This window comes from Sprattus sprattus (assembly GCF_963457725.1).
Source record: "Sprattus sprattus genome assembly, chromosome: 12".
In the NCBI taxonomy this organism is placed as follows: domain Eukaryota; kingdom Metazoa; phylum Chordata; class Actinopteri; order Clupeiformes; family Clupeidae; genus Sprattus; species Sprattus sprattus.
Window position 1 is genome coordinate 29,017,893 of NC_137910.1, and position 17,101 is coordinate 29,034,993.

A 17,101-nucleotide genomic window follows, 5' to 3' on the forward strand; every position below is an offset into this window, starting at 1 on the left:
GTACGATATAATTATTTTAAAATGTGTTTACGAACGGTGTGAATTTACTTGTGCATCTTTTTTTAGAACCAGTGTCAGTCGGCGTTGCTTTGTTATACAGGGTCAGTCTAATACACTGACAAACTATCAAAATCGTTGTAGAAACATGGGGTAGCCTATATATAGTATAGTATATCTGTATTCCAATGCAAATTTTTTAAATCCTCTTCGCCACTTGACAAAATATTTGCATTAGCATGCAAATATGACCCAGACATTTACAGCTGGGAATGATGAGTGATGTTCCTTAATTGGAACAAAATGAATCTGTTGTTCTAAACCACTTCGTCCTCAAAAATAACCAAAAGGGCATTTAACACAATTTAATACTTTTTTGTCTTTATTAGGCCTATAAACTATATCAGGGAAGTTGTACCGCCACTACCAAATATGCACACACAAAAAAAAATCTGGGTTGGTCATCTAACAAAGACAGCTATCAAAGAATCTGCAGAGAAACTATTTATTGTGTTGACATATGTGTGAAATATGTTCTGTACTCGCTGGTTTGCTCAACCACATTGTGTAGAGGACAGACCTGGTTCCAAATCACTAGAGTTCCAACAACCAACAGAAATAAAACAAAATTGAAATGTAACAGCAAAAAGAGATGCTATATAATTATAGTATAAACTCCTCAGTCTAAAAGACAATTACATGTACCAATGTTCAGAAACTTTAAAAGACAGAAACTATGTAATAAACTATTAAAAAAACAAAGACAAAGAAAGAAATCAGTACATCGGAACTTGTCAAGACACATAATATTAACCACAAAGTCTGTCCATGTTTATGTGGTGCATCTGAAGATCAAAGAGGTCCAAGGACAGCAGTAGGGCAGTGTTTTTCATGTTGCAGTTGTGGCTGCTGATTGGCGAAGGACTGACTGAATAGCTCTGCTCAAGGGCAGATAGAAAGGGCAGCGGTGTTGACAGTCTTTCTTTTCATGGCTTTTTATTCTACATCAAAATGTAGGCTTTCAGCCGTTTTTATTTCATCCTTAACCAAGTCATGCTTTTCAAATCTATGTATTTATTACGGAATGAGTTTCCAAGTGATTATAGAGCATATAATCAGTATGTTATCAATGAATAAGGCCAGACTAGTCTTTGTGATGATGTCTTTTGACACCCCGACTGTATGAAAGTGCATTACAAAAGAAAAAGTTCAAGTTACTGTTACTGAATAAGCTGTGATGATTGTTTACAAATGAGTTTGAAGATTACATGCATCAACATTGCGTTCTGTTTGGTTGAGGGCACTAAATGAAATGTTAATGACATACACAATATGTTCTCCCTCTTTCAGAACATTTGGATTTGGTCTTGGACTCTTCAGCAATTCCAGAATCAGGCACAGCTAAGGTGCGATCTAGACCCACAGTAAATTACTTGAACGCACACACGGTATGTATCAAACTTAACTTTATTAACTTGCTGTTTTTAATTATATGTCAGTCCACACACAGCAAAATGCCATGCTTTATGTTTGTATTGTCTTACTTGTGAGTGATACTAGTGAATGTTTAAAACAACTGGTTGATTGTTTTAAGACAAGGTAGGTTGCAATGCAAAATGCAGCATTGCTTCAAGGCTTCACCCTCCACTTGCGTTCGGTTCCATCTTTGAAGACGAATTTGAATTTTCCCTTCAATGTGCCCTTTGTTGTCTGTGGCCACCCTCTCTCTTGCCCAATGAAGGGCGTTTCCGTGATCAATGATCTTTGTGTGGTGATCTCGGGTGCGTTCCAGCACCTGTTTCAGTGCTTGGTTTTCACTAATTATTGGTGAGGAACCTTTAGTCTTATAGACAGAGCTCCTTTTTGTATACTGTTCAGTATGACAAGTGGTATTGTGGCACTGTGATAGGTGAATGGGGTGGTAATAGAAAGCCTGTTACTATGAGGTATGGAGACTTCGTTACTGCATAACAAGGCAGCGTGTTAGGTGATTAGATGCTCGAAGAACAAAGGGCAAGAATGAAAGCTGTATTCCCATTCAGACTTCTATGTACAAGTGCTGTGTGTACATTTAGTCCCCTTGTTTCTCTGTAAAACACTAAGGTAGCGTCTGTCTCCTTTTCACTTCTCTTCACTTTCCCTTTCTGTTGCAACGCTCCTTCTGCATACCTGACATATGACACACCTAGCATAGAAGGGTAGGACCCCTCAGATTTTTACTGTGTGTATGACGGAAGCTGACGGAGAGAAATATGTCTTAGTCTAGGCTGATGAGGAAAAGACTGACAGTGATGGACAGCAAAGGCTCATAAGGTCTGCAGGTTACTTTAGTCATGTGCATTTGCCTTAGGGTTTAACTCCAGTACCTCGGCAGTCCATCACTGTTTAAATGTCAGCAGCACTGGAGGTTAAATCAGAGTCATTACATCTGTTATTACATAAGTGGCACACAAGAACAGGTTGGCATTCAGAACCTTTGATTTCTTGGTTTCACTTCACCTGAAATTACCTGGAACTTCACAGCACAAGGTCACATTATAATGGGGTTGTGTACACAAAAAAAACAGGTCAATTAAACAGGAACAGCTTTTTTTCAGGCAGGTGTGTATACGATCACATGGATAGCACTGTTGCTTCTTCACACAAACCTGTTCATGCATAAAAATCACCAGACTGACTGGCTTTCGAAGCCTGAGGTGTGTCCACATCATTTGATGAGAGGTATGACAAGGTGAAGATCAGGTGCACTGAAATTTGAAGGGTGCAGCTGGCTAATGGCTTCCAATGGGAAAGCAAAGAAAACTTCATTTTGGATAACATTTGGAATGTAACATTTACTATGTGGCTGAGCAGAGGTGAGAATGGGGAACCATTCTGCTATGTAGGAAAAAAAACAGAAGGCCCAAAACTCCAAAACTGAATTAATTACATACCGGCAAGCCAAATGGGTTTAAGAACTTCTTAATCTCAGATTCCCGTCTTAATGCACTATTGGCAATGGTGATATCGCTATGACAACATGGCTCCATAGCCTGCTAGCCTCACTAGGCCTTGGCCTACCCCATTTGATTCAAAAATAGCAAGACAATGAGGTACGCTTAATTGTCATCAAAACAAACACTGATGGGTGTGGACCAGCATCCTGCTTTTTTTCAGTAGAGATTTGTTATGTTAGTCAGGTGTTGGTTAGGCGTGGTTCTGTTACACGGTCTGTGATGTGTTAATCATCATGATTTCATGACGATGATGTAAGACTAGCCATTATGGTTCATGTGGATAGCCATTTGATAAATATGTAAAATATGTGTGAAAAACATTACACTAGTGTGTGGGAGCATCATTTCCCTTCCGATGCCTGCAAGAGTGTAGAACTGAACAGGAAACAGGTTTGTCCACTGCATGTTCACAAAACGTCTTACGGTCTTACCAAGAACTATTCAGCACCACCTTAATGGCAAAACAATAACCAGGAGTGGCATCATTTTAAATGCTTTCTCTCTCTCTTTCTGCCCGTCTACGTTTTCTACCAGTATTTAACATGGTGTAGGTGTCCTACAGACAAAAATGTAAACAATCTACTGATGACTTTGTACTGCTTCACCCCACAGTTCTCAGACGCCGCGCAAGGCTTTGCTGTTCCAACTCCAAAAGTGCCTCTCCTTTCTTTCCAGAACGGGCCAAAGACAAATGGAACAGGTCAGCTCACACCTCCTCAAAGCAAATCAATAAAATATAAACCCAACAGTATCTATCCCTACTTTCAGCCCCACTGAATCAATTGCCTGCCAAAGAAAGAGGTCTGACAGATCATTTTTGCTAGAGGAAAAAGAAAAGAAATGCACAGACGTAAGAATATAGGTCAAGCGAATGTTTGTTTTAAGAGTTAACCAAATAAAGCTCAAGGGTGAATTTGGATGATGAAACATTTGCTACCTCTAGTGTACAATACTGGCTGGGTAATTCTATACTATGATTATTGGTTAAACTGTGTAAGTGTAAACATTGTCTCTATGGCTACACTCTTAAAGACTTTGTTTCACGTATGGTTTCAAATGCAGCATATATTGAAACCATACAACAGAGAAAATTGTCAACCATAGTTTCTAAAGGACATAGCAATTTGTGTTATCTTTGATAGTGGTGCACCTCTGTGTGATCTGTGTGTCTCTGTGAGATCACATTCATTGATTGACTGATGTCTACCCTCCCATTATTGGCCACAATGGAAAGTTTGTAATTGAGAGAATATTTGGAATGTCATGTCCATTGCAAGTTTAGTAAAAATTGATTGTAATGGGTTGCCTATAAGCACCTTTCTATATCCGTTTGGGAGCTCACAGCTCAGTAACCATAATAACATGAAGCTAATTCTCAAGTAAAAACCTGGCCTCACATACCGTAACTCTTCAATGAAAAAAACTAAGGGGATCATACACTGTGTGTACAGGGCGCTTGTCTAGTCTTGTTTCTATTGTGTTGACAGGGATATGTTTTTCACTTCCTTGATATGTTGCTTGCACCCTTTAAATGGTAACCTTGTGTGTTTATTTTATTGATACTTTACCAGGTATATATTTTGGCTTTTTCTCTCCCTTTACAGGAAGCACCCAGCAGCTTCACAATGGTGGATTGATGGTTGTTCCTGACGATGAAGGTGAAATACTTATCCCTCCACCGCCGTCAGTGGCACCTCCACCACCTCCACCCCAATTTATCCCACCTTCACCAAAGTTTGTCTCTGCCCCACTTGTATTCGGAGACTTTGAGGTCCCACCAGAACTGGCTTCACTCCAACCTCCACCCATGCCTGCTCCCAAACCTCCAGCAGTTGCCCAATCGCAGGACATTGACCTTACTTCTCTGAAGCCCCCACCAATGCCCCCTCCAAAGCCCCCCTCTGACACATCCAGTACTAACAGCGTCAAAGCTTTCTTGGCCATCTCCACACCTCTGAATCATCCTCCAGTAGTTCCTGACTGCCCAAAATTCACTCCACCTCCACCACCAGTGGTAAAACAACAGCCTCCCGGGCCCCAAAAGGCACCACCACCGCCAAAGCCTGTCCGGATGTCCTCCATTGCAAACATTGATATTGCTACTGCTGTGCCTTCAAGCTTCAATCCCCAGAACACAGCCAAGGTCTACAGCATACCCAAGACCACTCTTCTGAGTGGAGGCATTGACAGAGATGTGAGACCCAAGTCAATCCTCCTTCTGGAGGATTCGTCAGGTGACTCCTTCCGGGTCCATGTCAATGGCTCCACCACGGCCAGCCAAGCTCAGACACCTCTGCCTCCAGCTAAGCCAGCTCGCAGGGGAAGCTCCAACACTCTGGATAAGGATCTGAAGGACCTCAAAGAGAATTTGACCGCCACCTTACCAGGCCAACCTAACGCTGTGTCTTCCAGCGGACCAAAAACTCATACACCTCCAAATCCCATTTCAACCCCTCCAAAACTGGCAGCGACACCTCCTAAAGTTTCCCCAAAATTACAAAAAGTGCCAGCTGCCCCTGCCCCACAAGAAACAAGCCAGACGAAGGTACTGGGGGGTTCTCAAGGAATAACCCACCAGTACAGCCCTTTACTCACCCGCAAATTACACAACCTCAAAGCAAACGAGAGTTCAGGGACAAGGGAAGGTGTTGCTTCCCCCTTGGCCCTACTGATGGCTGCTAAGGAACGAGATCGGCAACGCTCCTCTTTGTCCCGTGAGAATAGCACCAAGAGCAGCCGATCTGTTGAGCTTCCTGCCAGGACAACTATTCAGCCCAGTGAATTGAAACCCAACTCTTTCACAGTAATCCCCAAGACCTCCTCATCCTCGTCACTAACTTCACAAGAAAGACTACCTTTGGAGAAACCTGATCTCTCTGTTCAGCCAGCAGTTGCTGTAAAGCCTCAAGCTCCAGCCCAGGTCACCCCATCACAGGAGAGAACCCCGGTTGCTAAGCAAGAACCAAAGCTCCCTGTACCCTCCACAGCACCATCCTCTTCCCCTAGCATTGTTAAAAAGAAAGTTCTAGAAAATCAGGATTACAACCCAGGTCCAGCATTATCCTGTGCTCGTGATCAGGAAAATGGAGAGGACTTGAGCATTCCCTTTATTCCTCCCCCTCCAGAGTTTGCCAACTCATATCCCGAGGATGGGGAGGGTCCCCCTAGCACACCTCCTCCCGATCCTCCCTCAAAGGCAGCAATACCACCACCACCTCCACCACCTGCAAAGGGCCCACCTGTCAGTCCTTTGCCCATCGCAAAGGGACCTTGCAATGCCCAAAAACCAAAGCCGCCAACCGCACCCCAGCTTCCACCATCGCCAGGTGAACTGAAAGCCAAAATAGCTCAGCAGACCAAGTCAAAGCTTCCCCAAAATCTTCCCTCAACGCCTACATCTGCCAACCAGGCTACTCTTCTCAGTATCCTGCAGAAGAAAATGCTGGAAATGGATCCAAAATTGTCAGTTCCAGTCAAGGAGACAGACAACAATACAGATGAATGGGGCACCACGCCATCTGATGAAGGGGTCATCCCAGTTCTACCTAAGACTTCTCCCAAAGCTAAGGGCGCCACACTTCCAGCACAGAGTCGAGGTCTGGATATGCGGGAGCTTGAGACCAGAGTGGCCCAGAAGAAGGCAGAAAATGTAGCTGCAGCATCAAAAACATCCACAAGGTAGGTCCCACATATAAATGCTCTGCTAATTTTATAACCTTTAAAAGAGACCCATGTTATAACTGAATCCTGTGGAATTCACAAGGGTCTTTGTAGCGTTTTTGTTTTGATATACAAGTCAAATAAATGTATGAAATTTGAAATACCAATGTATTGGTAATGTTACAAATAAAATCATTTCACTTGTCTTCCTGTATTATTGCAGTAACGGACCATCCAAGCAGCCTTACGGTATGACGTTCACAATACGACCTGGGACAAAACAACCAATTACTCCCATCAGTAAAACTGATTCATGAAGTCCATTTCACCACCAAGACTGCATCAGAAGTAATAAAACTCAGATACGAAACACGCCTGTGCCTTTATAATGCTGAGCGTGGGCAACCATTAGCACTATCCTCTCTTCATTTTGACATGGGGGAAAAAATAACTCAAGAATGTGCCTGATTTTTCAACCTTCAAATACTCTGCTGTTGAAATAAATAGCAGGACACATTTTTTTTCTCCTTTGTTATTTAAACTTCTGTGCTTTCAGCGTGAAAAACATTCCGACCCTCTGTCCAAGTGCTAAAGTCCTTGAAGTGTGTCAGACTTGCCTCCAGCAAAATGTCTGTTAACTTCAGCAATCGAATATTGCCTTCTTGTTTTAACCCATGGATGCAATGGCCAAATAAACTGGTGTTACTTTGACTGCTGACAAAATAGTTGTGAGCGGTCACAAAATGTTTCTACAAATGGTACAGATATAGAAATGTTATATATAGATGTGCAAATTATTAAGATGTGTCCTTTTCAGTGCTGAATACTATTAATCATTCCCATCCTGAAGAAGTTAGATATTTATAGTGAACCTGATAGGAATTAGCTTCCCATTCTCATTTAGTTTTAACATTGGTCACCCATTCCCTAATGGAGGGAGGCAAAAATGAATTGTTTTTTTTAACCAGTCATTTTTAGTTTGGCTGTCATCACATTATCCTACAATAATGCTGTATTATTTATGTATAACTGGATTTTGATAACAGAGCCTGTAAGAATGTAAATATGCACGTCTCCTGGCCTAAACACTGTATAGCCAGGTGCTTGGATGTGAGAGTTAAAGGCCTTGTTAGCCTGGATAATATATTATGGGGTACTCTAATGTCCCACTCAACATCATTTTATAAATATGAATTCAACAGTGCCTGTATATTTACAACATTAACTTCAAATTAAAAGGGGACCGCAAGAACACAATTGGCGTTTTCTATTCATATTTATTTCAATTGATAACCAACACTGAGAAACATTCTCAGAGACACAGAGAGAGTGTTCAACATACGGGTCAGAGTCACTTAGAGAAAAGGAGCTTTAACAACTGTGATCATGTTCAGCTATTTCAGCTTATGATGCATACTCCACTCACATCCATACTCTCAAGTTTAAAGACTGTAGAAGGGTACAAAAACATTGGATATGCATGAAACAAACAAAACCTGCAGAAAAGTAAAAAAAAAAACCTACATGAATAACAATGATGTTGTACAGAAACAGTGAGTACGCCTGGAGAGTTGTCATTAGTCAACAATGATTTATATAACTGGCATGACAACTATATAACAGACATCTCTCAAACATACTTGAATGAACTGTATTATACTTGTTGCAAAAAAAGAGAGAGAGAGCGCTCTAACACAGACACACAAAAGGGTGGTATTTAGCTCTGAATAACAATAACCGTCATTTAAGTTCTTGGTGAAAATCTGTGTGGCTCAGACTTTTAGAGATAACACATTTGTGAGTGGTGTGGTTGTCTCAGAAAAGTTGTTTACATAAAATCCCATGGTGTAGAGTCCAGGAGCCAGGTCATACCTGTCCACGGCTGCACATATACTCTAGTCCTAATAGGGAAAGGCTATTTTAACGAATGCTCAAAACAGAGTTGACTCAACCACACAATCCAATTAACTACTTGACCAACAATTCGCCTTATCCAGGTAGCCTTGTACATTAAGTCAAGACTGCTAATGTGTTCATGGGCCAAGTAGGTTGATTACCTTATTGCCACGCGTGGCCTATTTCCCAGCTCATCAGCACTTACTGATTTCAACTGAAAAAGGATGAGCAAGCACAATGCTTTCAGAAACTATAGGCTGCTTGATGTTTTCCTTTCACTTGTAACAAATGTGCAACTTGTAGTGTTGTAGTAATTATGCTAAGGATGACTATAAAGCCAAGTTAATACCTATTCAGGGACTATGCATAGACACAGGAAAATTGGAATAAACAATTGCTTATGGGCAAACATGTATTCAATCTAATGTCACCGGCCACACAGTTTTGTTGTTAATTTCTAAAGGGACTTATGACAATGAAATAATGACAAAGTCTAGTCACATTCAAGTGTCTTAAGTGTGACTGAAACTAGTGCGAAGTGGAGAATACCTCCCAACCGGGTCAGGCACACAAGTAAGGAAGCCGTGAAGTCAGCGGTAAACAAAAACAAACATCTTAAAGTCTTGGATATTCTTCAAGCAATTTCCCATCAGCATTTCTATCAAATTTTGTTTTCAACCAAGGGGTGGCCTTAGGAGGGAGGGTGTGGTGGTTGTTGGGGAAGTGCATTTAGTTAACCAGTTACCTTTTTTTTTTACTTTTTTTTTTTTTTTACAGCTAATACTCAGTGGACCCTGAACTAGTCACTGATTCTACTGAACGTCTCCTCTCCCCTTCCTGGCTGTCTTTAGGGTTGGGGGGTTGGTGGAGACTGGCTGATGCTGTGGTGGAGAACCTGGTGGTCCCAGCCCACTGTGGTGAGGGTGTCCAACCCGCCAGTGGCCCAACATAATCCGCGAACAAAGTCCTGGTGCTTCTTGTCTCTGAATCTAAAAATGAGAAGAGGCGGGAGGGGGGAATAAATCAATGAGGGTGAATGACACAGAGGGTGCAAAGAAGACCAGGTCAAATGTGTTCAACACTACGTGGCGATATTGAAAGCAACAATGCAACTGTGACAAACAAACTAAAAGCACATGACATCACTGAAACAAAAGAAAATGTTTTATAGATTGGAATGTAATCTCTATCTAAACTATTTACATTCTCACAAGAGGCCTGACTCAGGGTATTTATTCTAGACAAACAGGCATGAGCAGGTGGTGTGGTTTTAGAAGGGCTTTAAATATTGACTCACATTTCTCTGAGCTCTGCATTCACCACGGCAACCATGCAGTCATCACTTGTGGAGGCTAGCAGTGGGGCACTGTCGAATAAGAAGAGGGGACATTTAGAAAACCTAAAATACATTCTGAAAACAGCATCACCTTGGGTGAACCGACTAAACAACGCTGAGTCTAGGAGGTTGCAATGTACCTGTGGGCGGAGAAAGCCAAGCCGGTCACCCTGCGTTTGTGGGTGTTCAGCGTCTGGGTCTGCTCAGATGTGTGCAGATCCCTCACTGTGACTCTTCCTAGCTCATCACCTGAAAATCAACACATTAAAAAAAAAATCCATGGGTTATAACTCCATGGATGCACATTTTTCGGTGAAGAATGCCCTTGATTTTGGGCCCCTTAAACGTCAAATGGTATTCCCCGTCACCAAGTTGGCAGCGCTTCTTACCATATGCAATCGTGCTGCTTTGGAGTGGGTGCCATGCTGCTGTGGTAGGGGAACAGCTGGGAGACACTATGTCTGCAACAAAAATATTAATATGAATATGAGGTCAGGAAGAGACAGGTCCTTACACACTGGAGAGTTTTCTGATGTTGCATGGATGTAACGACTAGACAGAGGCTATGCCATATGCAGGTGAGCCATCGGATATCCAAGCCTTTTATAATCTAATGCAGAGTTTAGGGTTGAAAATCTGAAAAACAAACAATTATGTTAAATGTATGTGACCAGTTACTTGGTTATGGGAAAAGTTTACCTAGCCGAGATGCTGGTTTGGGTTTTCTGCGGTCCCATAGAAGCAGCCGACCGTCCTAGGAGAAAGACACAAAGTTCATTCAAAGACACAGACAATGCTCAAACTTTCAGCCACATCTGATTTAATCTCTCTCCAGTTTCCCTTTTTAAACTTCTCGAAACTTGATAGAAGTTTGTCTTAAAATGGGCCAAACTTGTCTATGGGCTCAAGCCTATAGTCTTTTAAGTAAATAAATTAAGCCAATATCCCATTGAATGACAGACACCACCACCTTGTGGCTAGATGTGTAGATATGACAGTTATCAGTTAGGGTTTGAAAGCAAAAGGCAACAAATATCCACTAAAGGGGGGCATACTCCCATCTTGCTCTGTGCAGTAGCAGCTGATGATCTAAAGAGATGCAGATATTACTCACCTGACCACAGGAGAGAAGGAGGGCTTCGTCTGTAGGGCTGCCGGCCACACAGCTGACAGGCATGGTGTGGGCTGCACACAGAGGTGACATTAGTGCTTAACATGAAGGTCAGCTCTTGTTTGTTACTGTCATATTACACACCACCATCATCATCATCATCATTACAGTGCATGAAATCCCCTGTATTGTTATTCCTAGGCTTCTTTTTTCTTCTTCTTTTCTTTACCAACTTCTGCGATTAATTCAGCTCGAACCGCTTAACGTAGAAACCTTCTTTCGAACTTTGTTGCGTAGGTCTTGTAAAGGACACCTGTTCTTAGAATTTTTAATTTCTCTAAACGTTATACTTCAGATATTAAAGAAAAACGAATACAATTTATCCCATTGACTTACATTGGGCCATTGTGACATCATAATAGGGTAATTAAAACTGGCCTGCACCTGGGCTTCAGTAGGTGCTTTTCCATCCCATGTCTTAATGCGCATTATCTCTATGCGAATATTTAATCCTGGTTGGAAACGCATGCGATGCGCATTAACTTCCCCAATGTGCATAGAAATTCGCTGCTAAAATTTTTTTTTTTTCAGTGCTTAAATACCTCATAAAATGATATAAAAGTCAGATCTTTAAATGATATTCAGTGTTATTTGACCAAACAGACCAAAATGGTTGCTTTTTCTGGGGAAAACTGCATTTAACATTAATTTAGTTAATGCGGTTAACGTAGATGGAAACAGTTTATTCGAGCGATTTGCGTCTTTTGTGTATTTGTTTATGTTCGGAGTTGGACTGTAGACTGCGTCCTGTTGCAGTGAGAGACAACCGTGCTGCTGTCTGCCCCGAATGTGATGTTCCTCTACTGCTTCTCAAACTGCCAGCTAATACACCACACCTCATGCAGCATATGCACTTGCTGTTATATACTATAATATATCTATGGTTGCTGTTTGTTGTTTCCCCTGAACATCATCATCATTACCTAGTTTATTGTAGGCTAACTGATTAACTTGATTTACGTGCAAACTACGTGGACATGTTATCTCCCAAGACGTACTTTTTTGTTGTTGTTGTAAATTATTGTTTTTTTGTTTTGTGATCATTGATTTTATTCTATCTAACACCTGCGGACCTGGTGTGCACGGTTGATTCGGTTGAACTTAATATATGTCTTTGCTTGTACTCGGATGGCACAGCATACTGCATATAAACATCTATGTACAGTGGTACGTTTCGCCCACAACACGGTATTCCGCGCATGTTGCAAGTTTGTAAAGCGCAATTACAATGCACTCGTCGGTGGGGACAGGCTTTGGGCAGCAAATACTTTCAGGCAACACAGCAGGGCCTATCCGTTGGCACAATTCTTGAAATCCTGACCTGGTCAGCCTGAAGTTTTTGACCCACAGCTGGTCAGTGAAGTGGGCCTTCACCAAATTAAAAAAAAAACCTAGACCGTGCTCGTTCCCAGACGTGCGGACGTCTGCGGGGTACGGAATTCGCTGCTATGTGAGTTTGTAAAAGATGTTAAAACCTTCTACGCCTAGCAACTATTAAGGCAAACAACTCAAATGGTACAGCATTAAAAGTCCCAACGGCAGAGAGGAGGGCATCCATTCTAGCGTGCACAAAACTCTTCCTCCAAATTAGACTAAAGACTCGGGTGAATGGAAACGCTCGCTGATGCTCATTTGTTTTATGCGAATCACCGTGAATGCGAACGAGCTAAATGGAAACGCACCTACTGACACCTGCACCGATTCTTAGACTCCTCTTCTCTCTGTCCCTCTCAATTTATGTTATGTATAACTAGGGATTTTATGGGACACTCTACTCTACTCTCTTTCTCTCCATCAGTCTCTCTCTATCCCTCGCAGTTTACTTTTTCCTCACAATCCACCTCTCTGCTTCACTCCATTTTCTCTCCTTCTTTCAATATTTTCACTCTCTCTTAATCTCAATATCCATATCCAATATCCTTTATAGTCCTCTATCCTTCCTTCCATTTCCATTACTTCCTCCATGCCATGTCTATATCTTCCACTTTATCCATCGATCATTCTAACATCTCAGCCTCCAGTCCATTCTCTTTCCTATTTACACTCATTCCCTCTCTCTGTAGAACCTCCATCCAATTGTTTTTTTTTAATATCCCTCTCCAACTCTCCTCTTTCTCACACTCCATTAACTCTATTTTCTCTCCTCTTTCCCTCTTTACTGTCTTTTTCCATAGCCACTTTTGTTCACTCTTCTTTCCTTTCTTCTTTTACTCTGGTTAGTCTGTCATTTCCTGTTTATTTATCTCTGGACAATCTGTGTGTCTTTACAAGTGTTTGTAATGGCCACCAACATCTCAACAAATGTTGTTTCACAGTGCTCTGTTCTGGTACCAACAAATATGAAGGGCCAATTGCCTGAGCTGCAAACACCAACAAGAGTATGCCATCTCACCAAAGTATGTGTTGATGACTGTCTCTTGGCTAAGGTCCCAAATTCTGACGCTTCATGAGTAAACACAAAAAAAAGACAGAAAGGCAAGTATGAATGTCAATGCCAACAAATACATAGAAAGTTTCTTTATAAACAAATGTACTAAGCAAACAGAGTATATATGCTCTCTATGACGCCAACAGCTCAACTGCTAGTAGAGTCTCAATTAACTTGGTGGAGAGACCCACCTGATTAAACAAAGAGTAGATGTAGCTCTTAGTAGTATTTAACTCTGCAGGAGTAGAGAAACTGCTTAACTCAAGCGGGGATTTCAAAAGGAGAAAACAACTTCCCTGAATGAGAAGCAGGAGCTGAATTGTACTTTGAAAGAGTTCCCTGTTTTATTCTTAATCCTCGTCTGTGGGTTCACCTATCACCAACCTGCAGTCCATGCCGCCGCTGATGGCATGAGCACCTCCTGCTGTAGTGCTGATGCTGGTGACCACGTGATCATGCTCCTGCTTGCTGAAACGGTTCACCAGCAGGCGCTCGTCCTCCGCCAGCTCCCACAATTCCACAGCACCTGTGGTGTCATGGTAACGATGCAATGGCCAGAGTATGGTAAACATTGACAGAGTAGAAGCACCAGTTTGTTTCAGTGTCAGGTTTGAAGATGCCATGTGACAGATATAAACTGTGACCTTTTCAATGAAGAAGAGCACAACATATTCAGAAGCTAAGTAAAATAAATAAGCTAAGTAAACAAAAATCGCAATTCTGAACTTTTAGACAGCACCTTGAGGTGCATCATGCGTGGCATTCAGAGACACCTCAAGTTAAGCTAAAGCCCACTTGCACAGATATGTTCATAATGTTAGCAATTAGCATTAGCAGTTAGTAATGAACTGGTTGTTACTGACAGCATTCAACCTGTATCCTCGTAAACTGTACCTGAATCCGAAGCAACCAGGATGCCTTTCTCTGACACCCACTGAGCCTGTGTGACCCCCGCATCAGTCTGAACCCCAGCCTTGCAGAAGCCCTCGTTGGGCGCCTGCTTTGGGTCGGTGTACACCCAGATGGAGCCCATCCAGGACCTGCCAGTTAGACTGGAAGCTGCTAAAAGCAGAGCTCCATCTACAACCAGAGGGGAAAAAAGACATGTGTAGCATGAGAGGTCTACTGGGGAGTTGTCTTGTATGTATTAGTTTGAATGTTTAACAGAGTAAATACGATGAGACTGTGCGTAGTAGCCTATAGTTGGGGTTTGCAATAGCTTACATGAAAGCAACTCAAGAAATCCTGCATCAAGGGTTTAGAAACACGAGATCATTGTATGCAATTAAACGGCTGGCATGGCGGGTCTACAAACACGAACTGGATAGCACTAATGGATGCTACAAGGTAGCGTACGCTCAGACCTGTGTCTATCAGACCATTACCGCCAAAGAGGCTGGTAACACCTCTTACACAAGTTTACGTTAATTAAATACATAACTTGATTTCCCCCTACATTACTTTTTACTGTCTATGGCAGACTGTGAGGCGTGTTCTTTTACAAGCAGTCTAAAAAATAACCCCAAACAAGTATCAATACCTGTGTTAACACAACTCTTAATAGAAAAAAAACGTCAGCAGAATAACACAGTACATTTTAGCTAGGGATAAACTTTAGACATTTCGTTATAGTGACAATGCCATAACTTACCAGCTCTGTAGTGAGCAGAAACTAAATGCTTTTCCATGCACGCGGGTGCGTTGGGGGGAATATTCCAGTTATCCTTAATCATGTCTTTATAGACTCCGAAACTCCAAAACTGAAATAAAAGCACAAACGCAAAGACTGATAAAATAATAAATGTGTCTATGTTTGTTAAAACCCAACAGCACGTTTCAATTCCTGGGTCTCAATGCCGCTAATGATTAATGAATGAATTTGCGACCTTCCGTCACCACGTGCAGAGCGCGTTTCCGCTTCCGGGACTTTTCGAACGTCTATTGAATATCTTAAAGGCACCCAGTGCAACTTTCGAGGCTTAAAAATAAACATTACATTTCTAGTCTTTTTTACACGTAGTAAGTTTCAATAACTCCATACCATTACATACCGACATTCAAGCAGCAAAGATGAGACGTCGTTGTGTGGTGAGAACTGATAGAAAATCGATAACAACAACAATCGCCGCCATTTTCTTTATATTTTGTAACCTACAATAAATAAAGCAGGCTTCCAGTCAATGGAAAAATGGCTTCTCCCCACCGGCGATTGTTGTTGTTTACGATTTTCTATCAGTTCTCACCACACAACGACGTCTCATCTTTGCTCCTTGAATGCCGATATGTAATGGTATGGAGTTATTGAAACTTACTACATGTAAAAAAGACTAGAAATGTAATGTTTATTTTTCATTGAATGTTTACATAAAGTTGCACTGGGTGCCTTTAATCCTATGGAAATAATCTTTTACATTTTGGATTTTCAGATGATCAACATTGTTACAAATTACAATTTACAATTGTATAATGAAATGTGACGTTTTGTTTGAATTACGGGCCCTGTTTTTTGTTAATTGTCCATGTTGTTCAGTAGATGGCGCTCCTCTCTTTAAAATTGTGATCCCTTAACCAATATTCATTGAGTTATTTCACAGAGTGAAAACTGAGCTGATCTTATTTTTTGTGTGTGTGTGTGTGGCCTATCCCACTGTAGCCTACACACATAGGCCTTTTCTAAACTTCCTTATATTGTATTTTTAAACAATTTAACTTGCAAAGCGAGTTGGGTGAATTTTTTATTTGCAACAAGACTGAGACCAATGTTAATGTTTCTCTAATGTAATAACAGAAGTTACAAACGACCAAAGATTTCAGAATGTGTGAGCCCACGGTGAAAATTCTCTTCCCCTTTCTTTCTATGGCACTTGTCAACCTACAATTTAAAATTAGATGTACAGATTTATGAACGAAAATAAATGATCAGTCTAACCAAGAAAAGTTCTTCATATGCTTGAAACATCATGAAATATGTTAACTGTAATGAAACGTTGCTTACTGGACCCAATACATTCATATCATGTTAATGAGAACAGCAAATTATCTCACCTCGTTAACAGGACTTTTTAATGACAGTTCCTTCTTAATAGCTGTTTTTAAAAATTTGGTTTAAAATAAATGAATAATACTTGCTGGTGTGCAATCATGTCTGTCACTGTTATACATTTGCAATATAATAACTTGCGATCTTCGATAGCCTACTCTATTTAGGTTGTAATTCATGTAATAACACATTTAACCTAATGTATGGACTAAAAATGGAGACCTGGACAATCGTGATGTTAGTATTGGGCAAATCACAATACTACTACAAATCACAATACTTGGGCATATCCTAATACTTATTTGTTGCCTTCTCAATTACATACAGTAGAATTAATGTTTGGATTGACCTTACTTAAGTAGCCAGAGGTGAGGCTGCTGATGTCTTTTAAAAGTGAAGAGTGAGGAAGCACATCTTATTTCTCATGTATGTTTGTCCTTGATTCCTCCATCCTTGCGGCATTGCTTCCTTTTTTGTATTAGAGGGAGGGGCAAGGACGGATTGACAAAGTAAAGGAAATTTGAATTAGCCTAATTCAATTTTTTTTAAATGTATTTTAAGTGCTCCAAACTTCGAC

The 17,101-nt window shown here is 41.2% G+C and overlaps 1 protein-coding gene across 1 annotated transcript; it reads right to left on the reverse strand.

The window, feature by feature from the left end:
* Nucleotides 1-7,934: 7,934 nt before the first annotated feature.
* wdr77 (WD repeat domain 77) lies at nt 7,935-15,338 on the reverse strand. Its single transcript, XM_080848750.1, has 10 exons — nt 15,136-15,338; nt 14,379-14,564; nt 13,869-14,010; nt 13,449-13,498; nt 11,000-11,070; nt 10,585-10,639; nt 10,275-10,346; nt 10,026-10,134; nt 9,847-9,915; nt 7,935-9,538 (listed from the first exon to the last, which is right to left on the reverse strand). The coding sequence occupies exons 1-10, from the start codon at nt 15,215-15,217 to the stop codon at nt 9,397-9,399; spliced, it is 978 nt and encodes a 325-aa protein (XP_080704876.1). The 5' UTR covers nt 15,218-15,338; the 3' UTR covers nt 7,935-9,396.
* Between the last annotated feature and the right edge of the window lie 1,763 nt (nt 15,339-17,101).

What these genes read in the sequence shown, in the direction of transcription:
- wdr77 (XM_080848750.1), bottom strand. Translation starts at nt 15,217, where the DNA reads ATGATTAAGGATAACTGGAATATTCCCCCCAACGCACCCGCGTGCATG. An exon ending in CAAACCAGCATCTCGGCTAG is followed by an intron (nt 10,347 to 10,584) that starts GTAAACTTTTCC and finishes TTTTTGTTGCAG; the next exon opens with ACATAGTGTCTCCCAGCTGT. An exon ending in AATGCAGAGCTCAGAGAAAT is followed by an intron (nt 9,539 to 9,846) that starts GTGAGTCAATAT and finishes TCTCATTTTTAG; the next exon opens with ATTCAGAGACAAGAAGCACC.